The 22,609-nt window shown below is 39.9% G+C and overlaps 1 protein-coding gene and 1 pseudogene across 1 annotated transcript; one reads left to right on the top strand and one right to left on the bottom strand.

Moving 5' to 3' along the window:
- The first annotated feature begins 12,480 nt into the window (after positions 1-12,480).
- On the top strand, positions 12,481-14,853 carry LOC147335712 (E3 SUMO-protein ligase ZBED1-like; annotated as a pseudogene).
- A 2,416-nt stretch (positions 14,854-17,269) lies between these two features.
- Positions 17,270-20,929, bottom strand: LOC147335711 (uncharacterized). Its single transcript, XM_086281322.1, has 4 exons — positions 19,978-20,929; positions 19,641-19,832; positions 19,273-19,545; positions 17,270-18,648 (listed from the first exon to the last, which is right to left on the bottom strand). The coding sequence occupies exons 1-4, from the start codon at positions 20,216-20,218 to the stop codon at positions 17,606-17,608; spliced, it is 1,749 nt and encodes a 582-aa protein (XP_086137448.1). The 5' UTR covers positions 20,219-20,929; the 3' UTR covers positions 17,270-17,605.
- Positions 20,930-22,609: the final 1,680 nt, after the last annotated feature.

Genomic DNA, 22,609 nt, shown 5'->3' with positions numbered 1-22,609 from the left:
TGTCACTCAGATTATTAGTAAACAAGCAACAAACAGTGTATTAAGGCTTTAACATCATATTTATCACATCTTCTTATGGAAAATGTATCTAAATATTAATTTACTACCCTTATCTTCATAGCTCAGTTAGACAGTTTAAAATGGATCTTTAATACAACTGAAAGAATGTATTTTAATACAAGTTACACCTTTGTGCATTGCACAGATCAACAACCCCCCACACAATCCTGCTGTTGAAATGCTCCACTTTTCTTTCTCAGTCACTGGTTTAGTTGGCCTCTCTGCCTGGCTGCCTCTGGTGGAAAGAAACATGCACATGTCCTGTGTGAGCTCATTTGCTGGGAACGTCAGAGGGGCTGTGCAGCTGGAGAGAGCAGCAGAACGGCGTGCCGTATACCTATATTAAATATGCATTCACGAGGGCTCTTCTGTATGTTACATATCAGCAACAGATTTATTTGATTCCACTGAGGTTTTATTTATAATGTTTTTATATTTCCCAGACTGTGGCCGTCAGCGTTGCACTGCAGCAGCAAGAGTTTCAGTCTGGCCTCCATCGCTTTAGATTTGCAAATAAATCTGATTCCTCACAACCAAATGCAACTAGGAATGTGTCCTACAGAGGGCAGCGATGCATAACAATTATAATGTATGAGTAAAAACTCCAAGAAGCACTGAACCAGTAACATCAACATACTTTTTAGAAGTATAAGCACTTACCAGGGACTTTATCAGGTACACTGTGCTACCGTCATACTAGACCCCCTTGTCCCTACAGAAGTGTTTTGATGCTTCATGGCACAGATTTAACAAGTTGCTGGAAAGATTCCTCTGAGATTTGGTCCATGTTGACAGGATAGCATCTCGCAGTTGCTTTGTTGGCTGCACATCCATTAGGATAGGGGTTTGTGTTGGTGTGTGAGGCTGTAGCCTGTAGGTTTATGTTGTTATGTGGTAATTATGAGACAGTGTGTTTCAAATCATTTTACATAGTAACATGAAGAAAACATAACAGATGTCTTTCTCCTGTGTGTAATTAAGTGATGTAATGCATTATTTTAAGAAAAGTGTTCTGTGTAATATACACATATTGCACAGAACACTATAATATATACACACACATAGCTAAATACGTTAGGTTGATGCCATGTGACTGGCTGTTGAGACATAATGAACAATAGACAGGTATACCTAATAAAGTGGTCTGTGGGTGTACACAGTCTTAAAAATAGTAATGTCATTAATAAATAACCTCAGAGACAGTCTCTTTCAGCAAATGATGAAATCTTTTATTTATTCCTTTGGCCCAGCCTTTTTCTTGGCTGGTGTTACCTCAAAGAGGTGGTGTACGTAAAAAAAAAAAAGAAGAAAGAAATGTGTTGCTGCAGATCTGTGTCCAGACTCTCTGAAGTCTTTATATTGCTGCAAAGAAAATACAAATAAATTCAGTGTGAGTGTTTTATTTCAAAATTTTGGCTATTTTTGATTTTACCTTTGTATTTCACCTTTAATTTTTGTTGTCCCTGCCTCGTTTGGTATCATTCTTTTCAGCACAATCTCACGTCTGAATTTACAGTTATTTTTTCAATGACATGCTGAATTAACACAACTGATATGAAATCACACAGAAAGATTAAAACTGAGTATGAAAATGTTATTACCAAAGCTTTCCCCCCTTCCTACATAACCAAATCCCACGTGTTACCAAATCATTTCTGTTTGTCAACATGGTACACTTTTACACCAATCCGGTTGTTCAGTCTGACGTCACTAGCCGTGTCTGGGCCTAAACTCCGCTGCAGGTCCATATATCAAACGATCACTATGGCATTACTGAGAGTTGAAACACTGTCTAAAGTCTTTCATCTTTAATAAAATGATCAGCGTTCTGTTCTACCAGGTGTAAGAATTGAGTTTAACATCCAGGCATCCATGAAAACGGAATTTATGACATTTAACGGAGTTAGAAGTTAGCAGGGAGTTAGCTCGCTAGCTTCTATCTAAATACAATATAGCATGTCCTGACTGCGGGGTTTTGGAAACAAATTAAAACGTACAGCTTTCTTATCACTTCCAACATAAATGAAGACAGAAAACTAAACAGCAGTGATGTTTGTAGGGTTACTGAAGTTTGGCTAGCTGGTATATAATGATGTGCTACGTGACCGCTAGCGACACAGCTATGTTAGCATAATATAAACAAGCTAACTTTTTTTCCACTCGATAAAAGTGTTCTCGGTGGTCAGGAACAAATGTAATCGCATGGCAGGATGCTGTAAAAGGACCAAACTTCAGCCAGGAGACCAACTGAGATAATCCATCCACAATACGAGGTTAGTCATTCATATACTGCTGCATGGGCTGGGCTGTACCCATATGGAAAAGAAATAGTAAAAACTTATATGTGATTACTCATGAAAGTGGCCACTTTCTCATTACTTTCATACATTGTTTTAGTAAGAATCCAAAACATACAAGTTTCATTATATAATTTTTCAAGGGATCTTATATCTGTTTTCACTCTTATGTGCTTTTCATACAAGTTTCACACAAGATTAGGGATGGGTACCGGTGTTCTGACATAAACGGTAGTAACCAGACCGAAAAGCAGCGCACATTTCGGTGCTTTATTTCGGTGCTTTTTTTTCCTGAGCTGTGATACACTTCTAGCCAATCATTTTATGTTTCCGAGGATAGTAGGCGGGGCCAGGTACGTACGTTCCTTTAGAGCAGAGCTACAGATTAAAAATGTCCAAGGCGAAGCGGTCAAAACTCTGGCTGTACTTCACAGCAAAATATGCAAACTCAGCAGCCTGCAACAAGTGCTTTAAGCTGATACTGTGATACTGTCAAAGGAGGTAACACCTCAAATCTGATGAAACACCTGGCGACGCATAGCGTTTTTTTTTTAAAGCCGAGAAATGCGCTGTATTTGATGGCAGCAGCAGCCGTTCTTCTCTGCGTGAGCAGCTTAATGTTGTTCCAGTGTAATTTACGTTGAGTAGGCTAACCACGTTATTACATTAATGCATGTAAGGTGAACTAGCAAACATCATCATAGCTACATGCGGCTGTCTTCTTGTTTGATGGCAGATGCTCCCTTCACCCTGGCCAAAAAGGCTAAAATGACCAAAGAAAATGAGGGAAACAGTTAAACATGAGAGGTTTTTGGATGAAGTTTGTATTTTTTCCATTGTTTAAGCACTGCTTCCAGCCAAGAGTGATACCATATATGCCCCATAGCTGCAGAGAAGGCTAACATTGTTATCTTTTTACAAAAAACCAGCTGAATATGAGAGGTTTTTGGACCAATTTTGTGTTCTCCATTCTTTAAGCACCGGCACCGTTTCAAAAGTACCGATTTGGCACCGGTATCGGATAAAACCTAAACGATACCCATCCCTACACAAGACAGATACAAACTTTATAAGATTTATATATATCTTTTCCATATGGGTAGTTACATCCTAAGGTTTTAAAAACTGAGCTTAAATAAATGATTAGCGGTAATAAAAGCCGAGGGAGGTCAACAGTGATCACTGACTGTTTTAGGAGCTTTTTGAGATTAAATAGAAGAAAATACAAAGCATTAAACATGTTAACAACACAAAAGCCATATTAAACGCAGACTACTTTAGGCCCGGAAGTAGGATTCGTCACGTCATCACTTAACGACCGAATACTGTTCACTGGTTTCACCATACTTAAGCTATTGTGCAGAGGTCTGGGGCAATAACTATAAAACCACATTACATTCACTTTTTACTCTTCAAAAAAAAAGGCAATTCGAATCATCCACAATGCAGGTTATAGGGAACATACAAACTCACTATTTTTGCAGTCTGAAATATTGAAAATTGACGATCTAGTGAAATTCCAAACAGCACAAATTCTATTCAAAGCAAAAAATAAAGAACTTTTTTTTTTGAAAGAAGGAAGTTATAATTTAAGGGGTTTTTGTAACTTCAAAACAATGAAGGTACGTACTACAAGAAAAGGCTTTTGTGTTTCAGTTCATGGAGTGAAACTATGGAACAGTCTGAATATGGAATTAAAGCAATGTCCAAACATAAAACTGTTCAAAAAGAGTTATAAAAATATGATCTTCTTGAACTATAAAGAAAAGGAAACTATTTAAATTAAGTAAATGTCTCTATTTAAAAACAAACACAAAAAAACTCATGATGTGATATTATAGTATATAGTATATCAGAAATCTGTTCACTATTTTTATTACAAATTATATCAGTAAGGAAGCTGACTAAATATTAACTGATAATTTATGGCAAATGGGTGGGATTAAATAAGTGTTTACTTCTTCCCACTCCTTTTCAACGTGTAAATTAATCAGAACGTTTTTTTTGTATGTAATTTGTATAGTATTTTTTTCTCTCTTATTTTCTTTTCTAAATGTACTTGTATATTGTTCACATGTTGAAATAAATTACCAATCAATCAATCCATCAATGTACTCTCTGCAGTGTTTAAATGCTTACATATACACACACTGTCCCTCCACACATACGACTCGGTTCTGCTTCTATGCCCCATCTTTGTTTACTATTTCCCACTGAGGCTTCTAGACTTCTGATTGGCCAACATTTCTACACGGTTAGGAATATATCGCCACCTGTTGCTTTGGCATGTTCCTAGCAGCGTTTTTGCTTCATTTTTGCGTTTACGTGTGGACGGGATTCTTTTTTAAAATGAAAACGGAAAACCTCCGTTTTCCGGGTTCTTTCTCAGGTACATCTTTTAGGGTTAGGAGATTTTAGGCTCAGGAGCTGAAGTGACGAAGCAGCAGAGTCTTCTTCCGGAAAAGCCCAAAGCACTTTCTCTTCTTTTTCAGGCACCGTTCCTGCAGATCTTTGTTCTGTACTGAGGTTGGTCATCTCACTGAAAAGTTCCTCATGCTGCAGCTCCAGTGTGTGGGACCGTTTCTCCAGTTCTTTCAGTGCTTCTTGCTTCTCTTGGTCCTTTTCTTGAAGTTCTTTGTTTTTCTTCCAGTTCTTTATAATTCTTATCCTGTGCTTTCTTTGATGTTGTCATTTTTTAGTTGTAATTTCTCATGCATGGCTTGTAATTTCTGACGTCTCTTCTGCATTTCTTCAAGCATGTCTTTATGTTTTTTCTCCTGACATTGTTTCTCCTCCCACATTTCAGTATTTGTGTACTGACTTTATCATAGAGTCCTTGCAAATGTGTATTTTAGGTCACCATTTCTTGGGTATTGCACTCAATTTCTGTGCATTTTGTCTCCAGTTGTTTCTCTGCTCAAATCCAATGTTTTTCTCCTTCATTATAAAATACCTCAAAGTCAGAATTTTTCTTGTCAAAGTCGTGGAGAAGATCCTGCATCTCTCTCTGTGTCTCTTCCAGTTGTTCCTTCTCTTTCAACATCTCTGTTTCTTCTGAGTGCTTCATCAAACATCACATTGTTCATATTTTTTTCTCCATGTCTTCATCTTGCTGTGTTGCCTCTTGCTTTTCCTTCTCTTTCAGCATTTGTGAATTTTTTTTGACGAGCTGCATCAAACATTGTGTGAAAGCCTTGATTTTTCTTTTCCATGTGTTGGAGCTTGCATTGCATCTCTTGATTTACAGCTTCCATTTCTTGAATTTTGTACTTCATCAGCTGGCATGTTGCCTCCTGCTGTTCTTTGTCTTTCAGTGTTTGTGTATTTTGTCGCTTCATCCAACATTACTCTCAAGCCTTTCACTATTTTTTCTCTGTGGCTTGGAGTTTGCAATGCACCTCTTGGTGTATAGCTTCAATGTCTTGAAGCTTGCAGTGCATCTGTTGTTGTATTGCCTCCCGGTCTTCCTTCTCTTGGAACAATTGTGTATTTTTTTGTTCTGATTCCACAGTGTCATCTCTCTCTCTCCCTTTTTCCTTCCAACTGCTGTCAGATTCTACAACATGGTCTCTGCAGATGACCACACATGTGCAACACACACAAACATCCAATACACCATGATAGCCTTCGCCCAGTCTCCCTTGTATGCAATATTAGGTCCAATACCAAGCGCGTTTATTTTTCCTGCTATAACAGTTACTGTTTAATTTTATTTTATACAGTATTTTATTAATGTTGTAAAGTCTGTTATTCTATTTTATCTTATTCTATTATGTTTTTCTTAACTTTTACTGCTCTTTAACTTGTACTTTCTGCCATGAACAAGAAATTTTCCACGCGTGGAAGTAATAAAGATTTGTCTTTTCTTATCCACAGTATTCCTAAGTTCGCACCATTACCCCTGATTCATAGCAGAAGATGGCTTTTTACTTCCACTTGCGTTATTGTTGACAATTGCGGGGTTACACCTTCACTGTCGATAAAGGTTTCTCTCACTGCAGTTTCTTTTACTCAGCATCAATGGCAACACATGGTTGGTGGATACACAGAGATGTTTTAAAAGCAGTAAGGACAGTTCAGTAGTGTGGCGTTATTTTTGTGCCTCTATTCTGATTCCACAGTATTTCCGCAGTATTTACTATTCTAATTTGCCTCTTGGCCTTTTTGGACCCTCGGATAAGCAATTGCTCATGGACACATAGCAGGGGAACCTCTGAAAATGATTTTTATCTACAAGAGAATTTTGAAAAAGGAACACGCTCTATAATGTTGCAAAAATCAGAGCAGTTATCAACTCAGTTGGATCATGACATTAGTTTCATGCATGTTTTGCCCAGAGACTTACCTAAACTTCAGTCTATTCTGGCCTTGCATACTTATTTCATTTGCCCATTTAATGGAGGTTTCAGCTCGGGTTCAACATATCAAAGCATTGAACCCAAATCAAAGGCGAAACAGAGGTTGTTGATTGTCTTGCTTCTACTTTTGTCAGGAAATGTGCAACCAAATCCTGGCCCTGAACTGCAATATTCCCAGACTCCTTCTGATTTTAAAATAATGTCTGGTGTCAAATATATTCATCTTAATGTGCGCAGCCTACTACCGAAGATGGACATGGTCAAAATTTGGGTTAAATCTACAGATACAGATGTTGTTATAATTTCTGAAACTTGGTTAACTAAATCTATTACTAATGAAGACATTAACATATATGGGTACAATGTATATCGCACTGATAGGCCAAAAAAAGGAGGCGGTGTAGCTATTTATGTCAAATCAAGATTTAATGCTTCGATTGTTCTGTCCCAATCGATATGCAAACAAATGGAGTTTTTGGCCTTGAATGTAGATATTGCTAATACTTTTTCGATAACCATTGCTGGGTGTTACAGGCCCCCATCTACTTCAAAAGAGGCATTATCTTCATTAAAGCACCTTTTGGCTAAACTAAATTATACTGAACTACTAATGGCTGGAGACTTGAACTGGGACTGGCTAAATGCAACTTCTGGTGAATTTAAAGAATTCTGCGATTCAATTAATCTTACCCAGCTAGTCTATCTTCCTACCAGGCCAAATCTTAAATGCCCTGAAAAGTCTACATTAATTGATTTGGTTTTAACAAATGTACCTCATAAATTCTCTTCACTTGGTGTTTTCTGTAATGACCTAAGTGATCACTGTGTTGTTGCTGTTTGCAGAAATGCTAAAATTCCAAAATGTAAGCCACGCATAGTGTGCAAAAGGAATCTTAAACAATTTAATGAACAGGCTTTTCATCATGATTTGTCATTAGTTAATTGGGAAAAAATCGGACTATTACCAGATGTAGAGCTAGCTTGGACATATTTTAAGGAAAGTTTTATGGGAATTGTTAATAAACATGCCCCCTTACGGAAAGTTAGAATTAAAGGTCGAGAAAATCCTTGGTTTTCGCAGACACTCGCAGATAGCATACACAAGCGTAATAGAGCATGGGACAAGGCGAGACAAACAGATACTTCCACTGATTGGTCTGTTTTCAAACAGCTTAGAAATAAATGTACTTCTCTTATTAAAAAGGCCAAATCTGAATACTTTTTGTCTGTCACCACTGAGAACCTCAATGATCCACAGAAATTTTGGAAAGTAATCAAGTCTTTTTCCGCCAATAAAATGACTCAAACCTTTCCTAAATCTGTTGTAAAAGATTCAGTCTCAATTAATGATAAAACTGAAATTTTGAATTGTTTTAATGAACACTTTCTATCAGTGGGTTCCTTGTTTGCTTCTGCAGAAACTTTTTTAACAAATACTTGCCCAGAACTCTCTATGTTTTCTGGAGACTGTTTTAACTTTGTACCTTTTAGTGTTTATGAAGTGCATAAAGCTTTAAAGGCTTTGGATCACAGAAAACCTCCTGGTCCAGACTTGATGGAACCTTATTTTTTGAAGTTGGCAGCTGATTTTATTGCAGAACCACTCTCAATTCTATTTAATTTTTCAATTAAAACCAAAGAAATTCCATCGGTTTGGAAATCAGCTTTCGTTTTGCCTTTATTGAAAGGAGGTGATCCATCGGTGTTGACTAATTATAGGCCAATATCAAATTTGTGTGTTTTATCCAAAATCCTGGAATCTCTAGTTTGTGACCAGTTGAAAGAGTTTTTGTACTCTAATGATATTGTCTCCAAATTTCAGTCAGGCTTCAGGAAAAAACACAGTACTAACACTGCCACTATGAAAGTGATAAATGATATTATTGTGGCACTTGATAAGAAATTGTACTGTGCGTCACTCTTTATTGACCTCTCAAAAGCTTTTGACACTGTTGATCATGCAGTCCTAAAAAACAGACTGCTCAGCCTTGGATTGTCAGAACATGCACAAATTTGCATTTTTATGCTGACGACACAGTTATTTACTGTTATGGATCATCTCTTGCTCAGGCCATTGAAACTTTACAGAAAGCCTTTGTTGCTTTCCAGCATTCACTTATTCAGCTAAAATTAGTTCTCAATGCTGACAAGACTAAGCTAATGTTGTTTTCCAAGTCAAAGAAGGTCCCGGAGCCTATTCCAGTGGTGTCCACCCTTGAAGGAAATGTCATAGAGATAGTTCATGAATATAAATACCTTGGTGTCTGGATTGATGACTCCTTCACCTTTAAACCACATATAGAGAGACTAGTAAAGAAACTGAGACTTAAACTTCGTTTTTTCTTCCGTAATAAACAGTGCTTTTCTTTTGCAGTAAAAAAACGTCTTATCACTGCAACCTTTTTATCTGTGTTAGATTATGGTGACATTCTGTATATGAACGCTTCTTCTTCATGTCTTCTAATGTTGGACACGATGTATCATGCTTCCTTGAGGTTTATTACCAATTGTAAATACCTGACCCATCACTGTGATTTGTACTTAAGAGTAAAATGGCCTTCTTTGGCCATTAGAAGACAGGGGCATTGGTACACTTTTATTTACAAAGCTATGCTTGGATTGCTGCCTCCTTATATTTGTACTTTGGTCACAAGGACAAATAGTGGTTCTTACTCCTTGCGCTCAAATGATCAGCTGCTGTTGTCTGTTCCCCTTGTCCGCACAGAGCTGGGTAAGAAAGCCTTTGTCCACTCTGCGCCTTTTTCGTGGAACATGTTACAGAAAGACTGGAAACTAACTGAATTGTTGTCTTTAAATGTTTTTAAAACTAAACTCAAAGGCCTACAGGCTGCCTCAATAATGTGTAATTGTTTTGTGTAATTTTAACTTTGTTTGTTCGTATGTATTTGTCTTGAAATGTGCTGCCTCTTGGCCAGGACTCGCTTGAAAAAGAGGTCTTTGATCTCAACGGGACATTCCTGGTTAAATAAAGGTTAAATAAAAATAAAAAAATTCTGAACGCACGTGAAAAAAAATGTGAGCCCACGTAAAAAAAATTTCAGGTGTAAGTGTTGCATTTTAAGGAGAAATTTATTTTGAGCAAAGAAAAGCTAAATTTGAGTGAACAAAATTCATTGCTGCGTGCAAAAAATGTATTTCAGTGTTTGCTATTATCCATATACAAATGGTGGCCTGCGGGCCACATGCGGCCCAGAAGCAACCTCCGAGTGGCCCTGCCCATGGTCCTAGCAGAAACACAGAGAAAACAAAAATATATATATAGAAAATACAGCATAGTGTGGACTATGAATGCAACACTCCTAGTAGCCTAGCAATATTCCACCCACAATGCACTGTGTTGTAAACATATCAAGCTATCATCGTAATGTATGATGCGACAACAGCATGTCGTTTTCAATCCACAAGCGTTAAATTGACAATGAAAACCGTCGGTTTAACCCTGCCTGGACTGACAAGTACTTATTCATTTTACCGCAAAATCCAAATGCCAAACCAATGTGTTTAATTTGCAGTGAGTGTGTTGTGGTACTTAAAGATTACAATTTACGAAGACACCACAATGACAAACACCAGACTTTCTGCAAAAACTTTCCAGAGGGATCTCAGAAGAGAGCTGCAAAAGTACGGAGTTTAATTGCATCTTACAACCAGAGCTGTACTACCATGGTGAGGTCATGTACAGCCCAAGAGAGAGCTGCAGCAGCTTCCCTTCGTGTTTGCTGGATCCTGGCAAAGAAGAAAAGACGTTACACAGATTCTGAAAGAGTGCATACTGGCCGTGGTGGATGAGGTGATAAACGACGAAAAAATTAAAGTGAGTGTGACATCTGCTATTGAAAATGTGCCCCTGTCAGACAGTTCAAATATTCGTAGGATTGAAGTTCTGGCTTCATATGTGTTTGAAATGCTGTTAGGCTACGTTCACACAGCAGGCGAAAGCGCATCAAATCCGATTTTTTTGACCCTATGCGACCCATATCCGATCATGGTATGACAGTGTGAACGGCACAAATCCGATATTTTCAAATCCCATCTGGGTCACTTTCGTATGTGGTACTGAATCCGACACATATCTGATGTTTTAGAAGGCGACTGCTGTTTGAACGGTCATGTCGCATTAAACCCATCTTTTACGTCACTGACACAAGACAGACGCCAATTATCAGCTCCAGGAGAAGCGCCGGAGAAGACATCGCGAACGCTTCCTGGCCATCCAGTGTAGATGTCAGTGAAACTGTTGGGAAGACAACGTTGGAGAAACGTGAACATTTTATTTGTACTGTATAATCTGCAGATTCTGACAGAAATCTGCAGCTATCCTTTGAAGCAACGCTCCTCTCTAAAACAGCAATAAGGATAATTATTAGGTTAATTACATTGTTATGTAAATAACAAAATAACTTAAAGCAAAAATTGGGAAACATGAAGTCCGAAGTCTTTATATTAAGGCCATCAGTCAAACAATACTGTTTGGTCTGGGTCAAAACAGAGCGCGTTGTGTGTGACGTCTTCTTTTGCGCATGCGGGCCGCTTTGAGGGTTCACACTAGAGCACGTTTGCTGTCGCATTTTATTTGTAGTGTGAACAAGCAGACAAAAAAATCGGATTTGATCAAAAAATCGGAATTGAGCTTTAAGACCTGCAGTGTGAACGTAGCCTTAGATGACCTGGAGAAAACTGATGTAATGTCTATAGCAGTAGATGAGTCCACAGACAGAACTGATAATGCACAGTTGTGCATATATGTCCATTTTTTTGATGGCAAATGCTTCCAAGAGGAACTGCTCGGCTTACTGCCACTAGAGGGACACACAACTGGCGAAATAATGTTTGAGAAGATTTCAGCTTTGGTCTGGATATTTGAAGCGTGTCTGTATGCTTGTGACGGATGGGGCTCCATCCATGGCAGGAAAAGTGAGTGGTTTGGCAGCGCGGTGGTTGGCTGTTGCACCTCAGATGAGAACCTTACACTGCATTGTTCATCAGACTGTGTTGTGCACGAAACTAAGCGCAGAGCTCAAAACGACAATGGACACCGTGATGGCTACAATTAATTTTATTCGCTCAGCATCAAGCCTCCAGCACCGCTTATTCCGCATGCTGCTCTCAGAAATGTCTGGTGAGCACCATGAGCTGCTACTGCACAATGATGTCAGGTGGCTGTCCAAAGGCAGGGCACTCGAGCGTTTCTGTGATCTCAAAGAGGCGATCACAGCTTTCCTCTGCAACAGCAGGCAAAAAAAAAAGCAGAAACATACTTGAATCGCATAATGGACAACAGCTTCATGGCCAATGTCTGCTTTCTGACTGACATATTCAAACACATGAATGACCTCAGTGTGGGACTACGAAACAGAGGCAAAACTGTCACTGAACTTGTGGAACAGATGCGTGCATTCCAAGTCAAGTTGAACCTTTTCTAAACTGACTTGAGCGCAGGCCGGTTGCTGCATTTTCCAACACTCCGCAAATGCATCTCATCACCGACACAAATCACGGATGTGATGACTGATTTCATTGCGAGGTTGAAAGTAGGGCTGCCACGATTAGTCGACTAGTCACGATTACGTCGACGCCTAATTTAGTAGTCGACGCGTCGTTTAAATGCCGTAAAATCCTGAAAGGTGCAGGAATAACAGTAGGATTCAAGAGTGTAATAACAGACTGAAACAGAAGATGGCCGAAATGCATCTACAAGGATACCGTTAAACGCCAAAGACGAAGAAGAAGCAGTCTCCGTTATCATGGCTACTCAGCAACAGAACTCGAAAGTCTGGGAGCATTTTGACAAAACAAAAGAAAAGAAGGTCCAGTGCAAAATCTGCAAAATGGAACTTGCCTTCCATGGCAGTACGACGGCGATGCACGAGCATCTAAAAAAGAAGCACGTCGTGGCATCCGACGACGAAGTGGTACAGTCATCTTGGTAAGCTAATTGGCTAGTTAGCTGCTAACATTATCGTAAACAACAAGCTAATTATTTGTGCTGTCAGCGTTAATCTCGTTAATATGATGTTAACGCCATAACCGCATTAACGCGACAAATCCCCGTTAGCGAGTCCCGTGCAGCCCTCGCACCGCGTTGTTGAGCTAACGGGGATTTGCCGCGTTAACATCGTATTGACGAGATTAACGCTGAGACGTTACAGGACTGCTAAAAAAATACGTTCGTCTTCAGTGGACGACTTTGTCACTAAGCCAACAACATGTACACCTCGACAAGCAGATGTCCTGACTGAATCAATCTTGAACATGTTGGTGACGGACATGAGACCCCTGTCTATGGTTGATGATCAAGGTTTCAAAGAGATGATCGAGCAGTTCAACCCAGATTAACATGCTAACTACCTACCAGGCCGATCCCACTTCACCAAATTGATGGAAAAGAAATATGATGCTACCTTTGAGAAGGTTGGTCTCTCTTTCTCTCCACTCTCTCACACCACAAACACAAAATAGCAATTTGTATTAGAATTTAATACATTTCATGATGAAATAATATTAAGAGCTTGCTGACTGAGCAACCAATAAATTAATCTTGGTTAAAGCATGTAATGGAAAGTTGTTGTTTTTTGTTTTTTACTGATATGTTGAATGTTTATTGTTTAACATACGTAACTGTATTTGATGTAAATGAATTATTCAATTGGTAAATTTAAATCTTGATGCATAAACTGACAAGCATTATTAATAATGAAAAAATATACTGTAATATATTTCACTAATGCTTACTATTGTTCCAAATCATCTCATATCTTTAGGTAAAGCAGACCCTTGGTGGTGTCAAAGGTTTCTTCACCCTGACTGCTGATATCTGGACCAGTCTTGCAACAGATTGGAAGATGAAGAGCTTCATCCTTGATACCATGCCTCTTGAGGAGAGGCATACTGGTGCCAATATAGTGACATGGATGGAAGAGGTGCTAACAAAGCTTGACATCTTGCCTGCCAAAATAAAAGCAGTAGTACATGACAGTGGTTCCAATATGGTGGCAGCAATGCGACTGCTTGAAGAAAAACATGGATGGGCCTCTATCCGCTGTGCTGGACACACACTCCAGCTCATAGTCGATACTGCTCTCAAAGAAACCACCATCAGCAGAGCACTAGGTGCTGCTAGGCAGCTAGTGGAGCACTTTAAGAGAAGCGAGCTGGCTAGTACAAGACTAAAAATGAAACGGGAGCAAATGAATGTGAAGAAAATACACTGATCCAAGATGTCAGTACAAGATGGAATAGTACATTCCACATGATAGAGAGACTCCTCGAACAGCGCTGGCCTCTCACTGCCACTCTTTCAGATCCCGAGGTAACACCAAGGGGGAAACACTACTTCGACTTGAAGCCAGAGCAGTGGGTGCTGCTTGAAGAACTGAAACAAGGTTTGGCACCTTTTGAGACTGCTACTGTTTACCTTAGTGGACAGCAGTACACAACTGTTTCAGGTCTTCCACAGGTGGTCAAAGGGCTGACACGGGCTGTACACCAAAGCCACCTGGAGACGAGCTCAGGAAAATCTTTCATTGCCAGTGCAGAAAAAGGCATAACACAGAGATGTGGGAATATATGCACTTTCTCAGCAGACAAAGAAAACCCTGTTATTCTCGCAGCTGGCTTGGACCCCAGATACAGAAAGTTGAAGTTTTTGGCTCCTGAAGATGTCATCAGAGTGCAGGGGACTGTTGAAGTGCTTGCTGTCAAAAAAGCAAACACATGAGCATCCAAAAATGCAGACAGTCAATGGTTCAGGTAGAATTGAAAAGACTGCTCTGGACAACCTCCTTGAGTCTGACACAGACAGTCAGGGTGACAATGAGGAAGAAGCATCTAAGGAGGACCAAGATGTCCAAGTTGTTAGAAGTGAAGTTCAGCTGTACTTTAAAGAAGCCACACTTTATAAAAAGGATGATCCTCTTAAATGGTGGAGCGAAAATGAGGGACGTTTCCCCACACTATCAAAGCTAGCTAAATCTTTTCTGTGCATTCCTGCAACCTCCACCCCATCGGAGCGGATCTTCTCCACAGCAGGGAACATCTACACTCAAAAGAGAGCAAGCCTTTCTGCAGAACATGTAGAAAAGCTAACTTTCCTGGCTATGAACAATAATCTCGTGTAGATTGCTATACTGACTATATAGTCCCAAAGTTCAATATAGTTGTGAGGACTGAGCACAAAATGCTATTTTGTTATATTTGTTTTCGGTTTGCTTCAAACTAGAAATTTCATTAAAAGTCTAATAAACTATTATCTTGTCTTTATTTTTAGTTTCACATACCTTAAACACTTATAGCTGTAAGCTAATGATAGGTCTAAAAGAGCAGACGCATGCTGGTGCAATAAGCTGTACGTTTTACATCCAATGGATGCACGATCTGATTAGTCGACTAATCGCAAAAATAATCGGTGACTAGTCGACTATCAAAATAATCGTTTGTGGCAGCCCTAGTTGAAAGAGAACTTTTCTGGTCGACTAGATGGACTTGCTTTACCCACAGAGGTGATGAGTTTTGCCAGAGACCCATTTAGTGTTTCAACAGAAGGCGACTCCATCAGAGCAAAGGAAGTGGTCCCTTCCACTGACGAGGGGAAGTTCATACTTGAAGTTGTTGACATGCAGTCATCCTTAGCCATGGCACAGGATCTTCGCACTAACGGACCTGCAAAGTTTTGGACTGATGTCAATACACAGCAGTTCCCTAACGTTAAGAAAGTAGCAGTCGTCATCCTCAGTATGTTTGGGTCAACGTACACGCGTGAATCAAGCTTTTCACACATGAACTCAGCAGCTCTCGCTCACTGACTGACAACACGCTTCACCATTCCATTCAGATTGCACTGACACCTTATGAGCCAAAAATTACAGAATGTGGATGTTTTTTTCTGCATCAATGAAATTTGAAAAATATGAGTGACTTTGCCAGTGTTTTTATTTCAGTGGTTTAGCTATGATTCAGGTGTGTTGACCCAAGGTCATATCTAAATCATGCAGGACACTGGCCCTTTGTCCAACACTGATATAAACAGACACTGTAGTACTTCTGTTAGTGTACATTTCCTCATTATGTTAAATCTCGAGGATTGACAGTGAGAAAGGTGGAATGCAGGGACAGCAAAGAACCTTGAACCCAAACGTCTAAGCCAGATAAACTTCAGACATCACAGGGTAGAGCAACAGTACAACGTGAACTCCCAGACTGCAGTGACACAAACTCTCCCTAGCACATAATATCACCTTACACACACAAGACAGTGTGGGCAAAACACCAATGAAACCACTGCAGCAGTAAAGTTGATAAGCATTTTTTTCAGCCTCACCAAGCACACAGTTATGAACTAATCTGTAATCCATTCAGGGCGTTCTATCTTTCAAATTTCTGAAGAGCAACCATGGTAAAGAAAATGAAGTTAGAAATTGTCATCAGCTGAAAGAACAGGGCATGAACATTCCTCACATGGGTAGTGTTATCAGCATCCAGGAGCCATTGCGCTCTGCTAGTCCTGACGGGGTCATTGACTCAGATGAGCTGATAGAAATAAAATGTCCAGTGCCGACCCATCCTTCGCTCACTGAGCAGCTTAGCCAGAAGTGCAGCGATATCAAACTGGTAGATGGAGATCTGCAGCTGCAGAAAACTGGCAGCAGAGGCTATTACATGGAAGTGCAGTGTACAATGCTTTGTGTGCTAGTGAGCATGTTTCATTTACAGTGCAACATAATGAGGCATCTGTAAAGGAACAAGTAAAGCCCTTAAGAGGGTTTTACTTCTCATGTTTCTTATCTCAACTTGTAGAGGATTACACAGCAGGTTTCAGTTAAATGAGAGATATTTCAAAATAATAGGCAAGCTTTAATGCACATTTGCTCATGTGACAACTATAAACGGGATAAACACTAACATGATGGCAGAGTTTGGTCTGTCTTGTGAATGAAAGGAGACATTGGAAAGAAAAGCATCTGGATACCTTTAGGTGGCTTGAAGACGTTTCACCTCATCTGAGAAGCTTCTTCGGTTCTAGGGTCAAATGGTGAAGAGCCCCAGATTACAGCCTGTGGGACTGTCCACCTGAGAGGGACAACGGACCCCCTAATGATCCTCAACCTAATCACATGAGCCAAGGTATGAAAACGAGCGTGGGTCACAATCAGCCATGGTTTCGGGTGAACCCATTGTGAAACCGAGCCCCACCCTATCATTTGACTTATCGGGTCAAATGGCCCAGGATGTGAGTGGGCGCTAAGGCATCTGGGAAGGGATCTCAAAACTGGATTCTAGATGGCAGACAACCGTTGTCGTAAACCACCGTCTCTGTTCCACTGGTCGCTCCCCGTCAGTTTTAACTGCTCTTAAATTAACATAAGAAACATTTTTCACCACCAAATTCAGTTCAGTGATTGGGTCAATGGGTCGTTCAGTAGGTCGTAAAACTGGGTCTTTCATTTTGTCATTCAGTGGCAACAACAACTACATTTTAACACATGGTGGAATATAAATACCAAACTGACAACATTTACTGTTGAAAATAGTTCTGTATTTCTGTAATTTTCCAAGACAATAACAAAATGTCAAGAATGCACAACTAATTATTGTAGCTTTGAGAAAAACATTTGTTTCCACTTGAAGAGCACATTGTGGTTGAATAAAAAAAAAAGCACTAATTGTTCAGTTGATTGCACTATATGTGCACTTTTTAAACACGTAACCTTTCTTCTACAAAAATATTTACATCGTGTAGAACAGAAGATAAAAACAGACCTGGAATCATTTACTCCCTCCAAATATGTACATCAAATTTCTACCTTAAAATAAAATTACATTGGGTAACAATCTTGATATCCCTGAGTTTACGCTCGTTTACAACATGCACAGTTATTCTGTATCACGGATGATATCCTCTCGTAAGTTGACTAGAGCAGCACATATCCTTAGAATCTTTCCTATTTTAGGAGCCATGCTTATGGGAACGATTTGTGAGAGTATTTTGTAGACTTTCAAACGTCTGATTGCTCGTTCAACGTGGATTCTTACATTTGCAATCCGACGCGTGTCTGTTACCTGTTCCTTAGTTAGTTGTCCACGTTTTTTTGTGAAAGAGGGTATTACTAATCCAACTTCTCTCTCAAAGAGCAAGTCTTTTAATGTTAAATCTCCACCTGTCATGACTTCATCACCAGGTTTAAGGTATGTTAACATTCCAGAGTCCATTGTGATAAATTTCTCACTACATTGACTGCCATATGCTGCAGACACAAACATGATTAGACCAGATGGTGCAACAGCAACCAAATATTTGACCGTGTTGCATGAGTAGTAATGGCTGTACGATCGCCTTCTTGAGTCCAGATTTCTGGGTTTCTGCAAAAAGGTCTCACTGCAGTCTACAATGCACGTAGTATTTGGAAAGGTCTTCTTGAAGGCTGCAGGCATAGTTGCTTTAATAGTTTCTTTTGGCAGCCATGGAATTAATGGCCGGAAAACCTCCTCCAGTTTGTCCAACCAGTGTAAGATGATCTTGCTGGCCATGCTCTGTGATATACGAAACTGGCGGCTTAGGTCACCTATTACACGGTTACTCTTTAATTTCATCAGAGTCATGAGGACTTGATCTCGCACAGGCATTGTAAATTCATTGTCGTCACATCCTTCCAGTGTCGACACAAGAATGTTAAATGTTTCCAAGGCTATCCCAGTGTACAGCAAAGCGTCTGCATCATTTTGAAGAATGAAATATGCAACTTCATCACACTGAGTCATCTTATCCTGCACTTCTTTTCTGGGAGACCTGTTGCAGTATTGGTGATCTTGTTGTGAAGGATCCTCCCACTGTGTGTGGACTGAGTGCACATGTAGCTCAGGGGGTTGTTTGGAGATGCTGGCCTGGTCTAAGATGACTGAAGGTGCCACTGCGCAGTCTGAATAACACAAAAATACAATCAGATGTGCACTCAAAAAAAAACCTGTAAGCAATAAGAGAAACTGTCGAGTCGCACGTATTATATTTTTGAGGGGAATTTCTCATTCTATAATCTCTCACACACGGAAAATCAGAAACATTTTGTTTACATTTATAAGTCCCTGAAAATGTGTCAGAATTTTAGTTTTCATTTTTAAATGAAAATAAAAAAAATCACAAACTTTGGTTTGCAAAGGTTGCATTTAAATTATTTTACTTGGTTTTCATACAGTTGCAGTTGCTTTAAATACATGATAAAATAACTGCCTCTAATAACTCATTAGCATGTTCTTTATAAACCCAAACCTGAGACTTTCAAGGCCATTGGGGCTAATGTCTATGGGACAAATAAATGAAGACATAGTTCTGTCAGCATGCGGCTGGTCTTAATTACTAACCATGGGCCTAAACTTTCTTTAAAATTAAGAATTAGCTGCTAATAACCTGCTAACATCCAACCTAACACACTTGTTACTATAACCAGCTAGTGCCGACTAACGCCATTCACCATAGCCTACTATTTAGGAGAATTAGAATTGCATGATTAAAATGTGAAACGTGGACACACCACATTTACACTCACCAGGTAAAGATTCTGTGTCTTTGTTTGTGTTGCTGGAAGCTGTCTGACTCACAGTGGTCTGAGTGAGCTTTCTTCTTTTCTTAGGTGGGGGCCGATCATAGCCCAGACAATGCTGAGTTGCTGCTACTACCTCTGCCTCCACTTGTCCAACACAACTCTTGCCCACAGCCTCCATCACGTGGTGATTATGGTGTTGGTCTTCTATCATGTCCATCTCTGGCAGCTCTTGTGCGCAGGCCTTACCCTCAGACTCTGCTGCTTCATTACCAAAGCCTGTGAGACACAATGAGTGCAAACATATGAGGTAAATGTTCACCAGAAGTCCAATGAAAAGTGCATGAATCGTCAAAAAGCTATATGCTGATTACCGGACAGTGAGAGAATTTTCTCTATCTTTGAAGTGGGGGGTTTGTATTTTCCTCCGACTGCTGCTCTTTGTTGTTTTCGTTGCATTCGCCGACGGTGCCGGTCCAAGCTTGAAGCAGGGATTTCAGAGTGCCCCATGCGTAGCGTTGGAACCCAGTCAGGATTAGTTTCATCCATTTCATAGGCTGGTTTGCCTGCAATAATGCCAAATAATTAGCAACTCTATAAATAGAACGTCGTTCTGCGAAAATAGTCATTCGTTGTTCTAATTTGCTATGACCTCGGAGCGCATCGAAAATAAAACCATTAGGCTATAAAGAGTACTTATTTAGAACTTACCCGAATGAAAATGTCTGGAACACACCAGCAGATATCTGGGGATGGCAGAGAATTGGATATCCGCTCGTCCCACAGCTGCTATCCATGCTAGACGCCTTCTTTTGGTAACATCCGATACATGAGCTCCCTCATTTTGCTTCCAGGCGGGGAAAGAATGAAAAGAAAGCCCATTTTCAAGCTTATTTCCTTGTCGGTCATGCGATCGAACATTACAGAAGACCACACAGCAAGTACGAACCATGGCTGATGTTATTCGTGTGCTTTAGCTTCTCTCAATTGTTAGCACTTTGTTTGGCCTACACAAATGGCGCCTCAACCAAAACTCCTATCCACGCCCCCTCCCGCGACGTCACGCTCAAAGCCCTATAAAATGAAGGGAGCAAACATAGGGGCTGTCTCGTACGTACTTGGCGTACTTGCGTTCACGTGTACTCGTGATACGTCATCAGTCGGAGACCAAGTACTGTTCCAAGAACGCGAAAAATTCCCGGATGTGTTCTCGATTCTCTTCGGAGGGTGTTTGAGTCTAAGGCTTCCAGCCACGCTAGTTTCCGATCCTCCTTCCGAGGCATAGCGTGCAGTGGGTATGGCGCTGGGCACGGACAGGCCTTTCGAAGTTGTTGATGCTCTAAGCAAAATATTTCTAACGCGTTTTTCAGTTTTCTTGAATTACTAGGGCAGCCGATAACAGCACACCTTGAACACGATATCATCCTCGAATAGGTAAAGCCGCTAATTACAGCACAAAATAACCGAATGTGTTGTTAGCAACAAGTGAATGCTAGCTCTCGCTTTGAGTAACCGGAAGTATTAAAGTGAACGGCGGAAGTACTGAAATCTGTGGATTTAAGAAAGCCATTGCCAAAGTGAATAATGCGGAGGCCAATTAAAAATCTGACGGAGCCCACCAAAACTAAAGCTTTATTTATTCAAAACAAATGTAAATGTTCCCAAAGATACTTATTTCAAGCCACAGATTTGACTCACATGTCCTGAATGTGCAGAAAGTTTTGAACATAAGCAGAGACATTCCAGACATAACCCCAGCTAGAAGTATCTCGCCTCCCTTACAGCTGGAAATGGAAAGGATGTCATAAAAAGCTCCTGGAGGTGTAACGTGTTGGTGGTCTAATACTTCTGTTTCAAATTGTGCACGTGTACGTATATCTAACATCTTCAGAGTTCATCTTACGCCATAATGTACCAGAAATGGAAGTCAGGTTACTAAAAATGACTTTTCTGCTGCTTTCACAAACCTACTGTATACCCAGACCCAGCCCCTTGGGAGGCACTGCAGTTCATTACTAATTAATTAAACGTGAATTGTAATTGGTTGTTTAAATTCAAGATACGGTCAAATAGTCAGTTTTCCAAGTGCTGCAACCAGCTGCTCTCTTACTGCATCACGTATTTGGAGTCAGTGCTTTAAATTTGCATGTAAATATGTGTCAGATATGTGCAACTGACAAAACACCATGTTATCACACAGAGCAAATCTGCATTGTGTTTTATTTCTTGTTAAGAAATGCTGATTGTATTTTTTTAAATAAAAGAATCTGTAAATGAAGTAATAACCGCATCGGTTCTGTTTATTCTGCTGTTTAGTTTAAGTACCCTTTTCAGTGTTCATTCATTATGGGTAAAGTGCGCCATCTTGTGTACAGTCATGTGCAGTTCTATTTGAAAATGAACATTAGAAGGGATCGTTTATGCTCATTGGATCGGGGTTGGGCTTTTTTAGTGATCGGTTAAACAAAACTGAAGTGTCTGTGTGGACCAAAATTTTTAGGTAGATCATTGACTGATGTGTACAGTTGCGAGGTACCAAATTATGTTTATTGGAAAGGGGAACTTTCAACCCATTTGCATTTGTGCTCAGGGGAAGGGGGGGGGGGGACTGTCTTTGGTGCTGTTTGTGTGTTTACATTTTTGGCACTGTACAATAGAACCTCCAAGAAAAAGGACATTTTCATCAATCTGTAAACATTTTGATCTCATAATGCCAAATTAGGTCAGTGTTTTCCCTTTCCTGTTTCCATTTTTGCTCACTTGTCTTTGGAGTGAATTATGTTCCAATTCCTCCCTGAAGGAATCTTCAGGAAGGAATATTGTTATTTAGTTTATTATTAATTGATTATTCATTTTACTATATCACACAAATAAACTTAATTTTAACTCATTCAAACCGCTCATCCTTAATATACATAAACCCTGCTCTCACATACATGTACACAAGCACTCCCACTGTCACGAGAACTTATATTTCACGTTTTTCACTTTAACTTCCTTGCAAAGATGGGGGTTTTTTTTTTTGTAAATTGCTATGTTAGTCAATTATATATTTTTTGTTAAGATCAAATTCACTGGAATATAGACACAATATAGCACTTCATCACAACCTGGTAATGTGAAGCATTCATCACTCATTTGGTGTCCAGACATCAGAATGAATGAACTTACCGGTAGTTCAGTCTCTCCCCATGCTCTTTATCCAGGTTGCCTGCAGTGGTTTTTGAAATCCTGCAGATGTCGCTCTTGAGCGGCACACCAACACAGTGTCGACACAGCATGGGGAATGTGCCACAAACTCCACGAGGCGTCATCTACCCGTCACTAACTGTTACTGTCATGT

This window comes from Aulonocara sp. 'chitande type north' Nkhata Bay, linkage group LG3 (assembly GCF_057382095.1).
Source record: "Aulonocara sp. 'chitande type north' Nkhata Bay isolate Kocher_YH1m ecotype deep benthic linkage group LG3, A_spYH_male_GT1.1, whole genome shotgun sequence".
In the NCBI taxonomy this organism is placed as follows: domain Eukaryota; kingdom Metazoa; phylum Chordata; class Actinopteri; order Cichliformes; family Cichlidae; genus Aulonocara; species Aulonocara sp. 'chitande type north' Nkhata Bay.
This window is presented reverse-complemented; position numbering and strand designations above follow the sequence as displayed.

Excerpts from the sequence above, each read along its gene's own strand:
- LOC147335711 (XM_086281322.1), bottom strand. The coding sequence starts at position 20,218 with ATGGTTCGTACTTGCTGTGTGGTCTTCTGTAATGTTCGATCGCATGAC. Across the intron at positions 19,546-19,640 it reads GAAAATTCTCTCACTGTCCG|GCTTTGGTAATGAAGCAGCA; the intron begins GTAATCAGCATA and ends TGTGTCTCACAG. Across the intron at positions 18,649-19,272 it reads AGACACAGAATCTTTACCTG|ACTGCGCAGTGGCACCTTCA; the intron begins GTGAGTGTAAAT and ends TGTGTTATTCAG.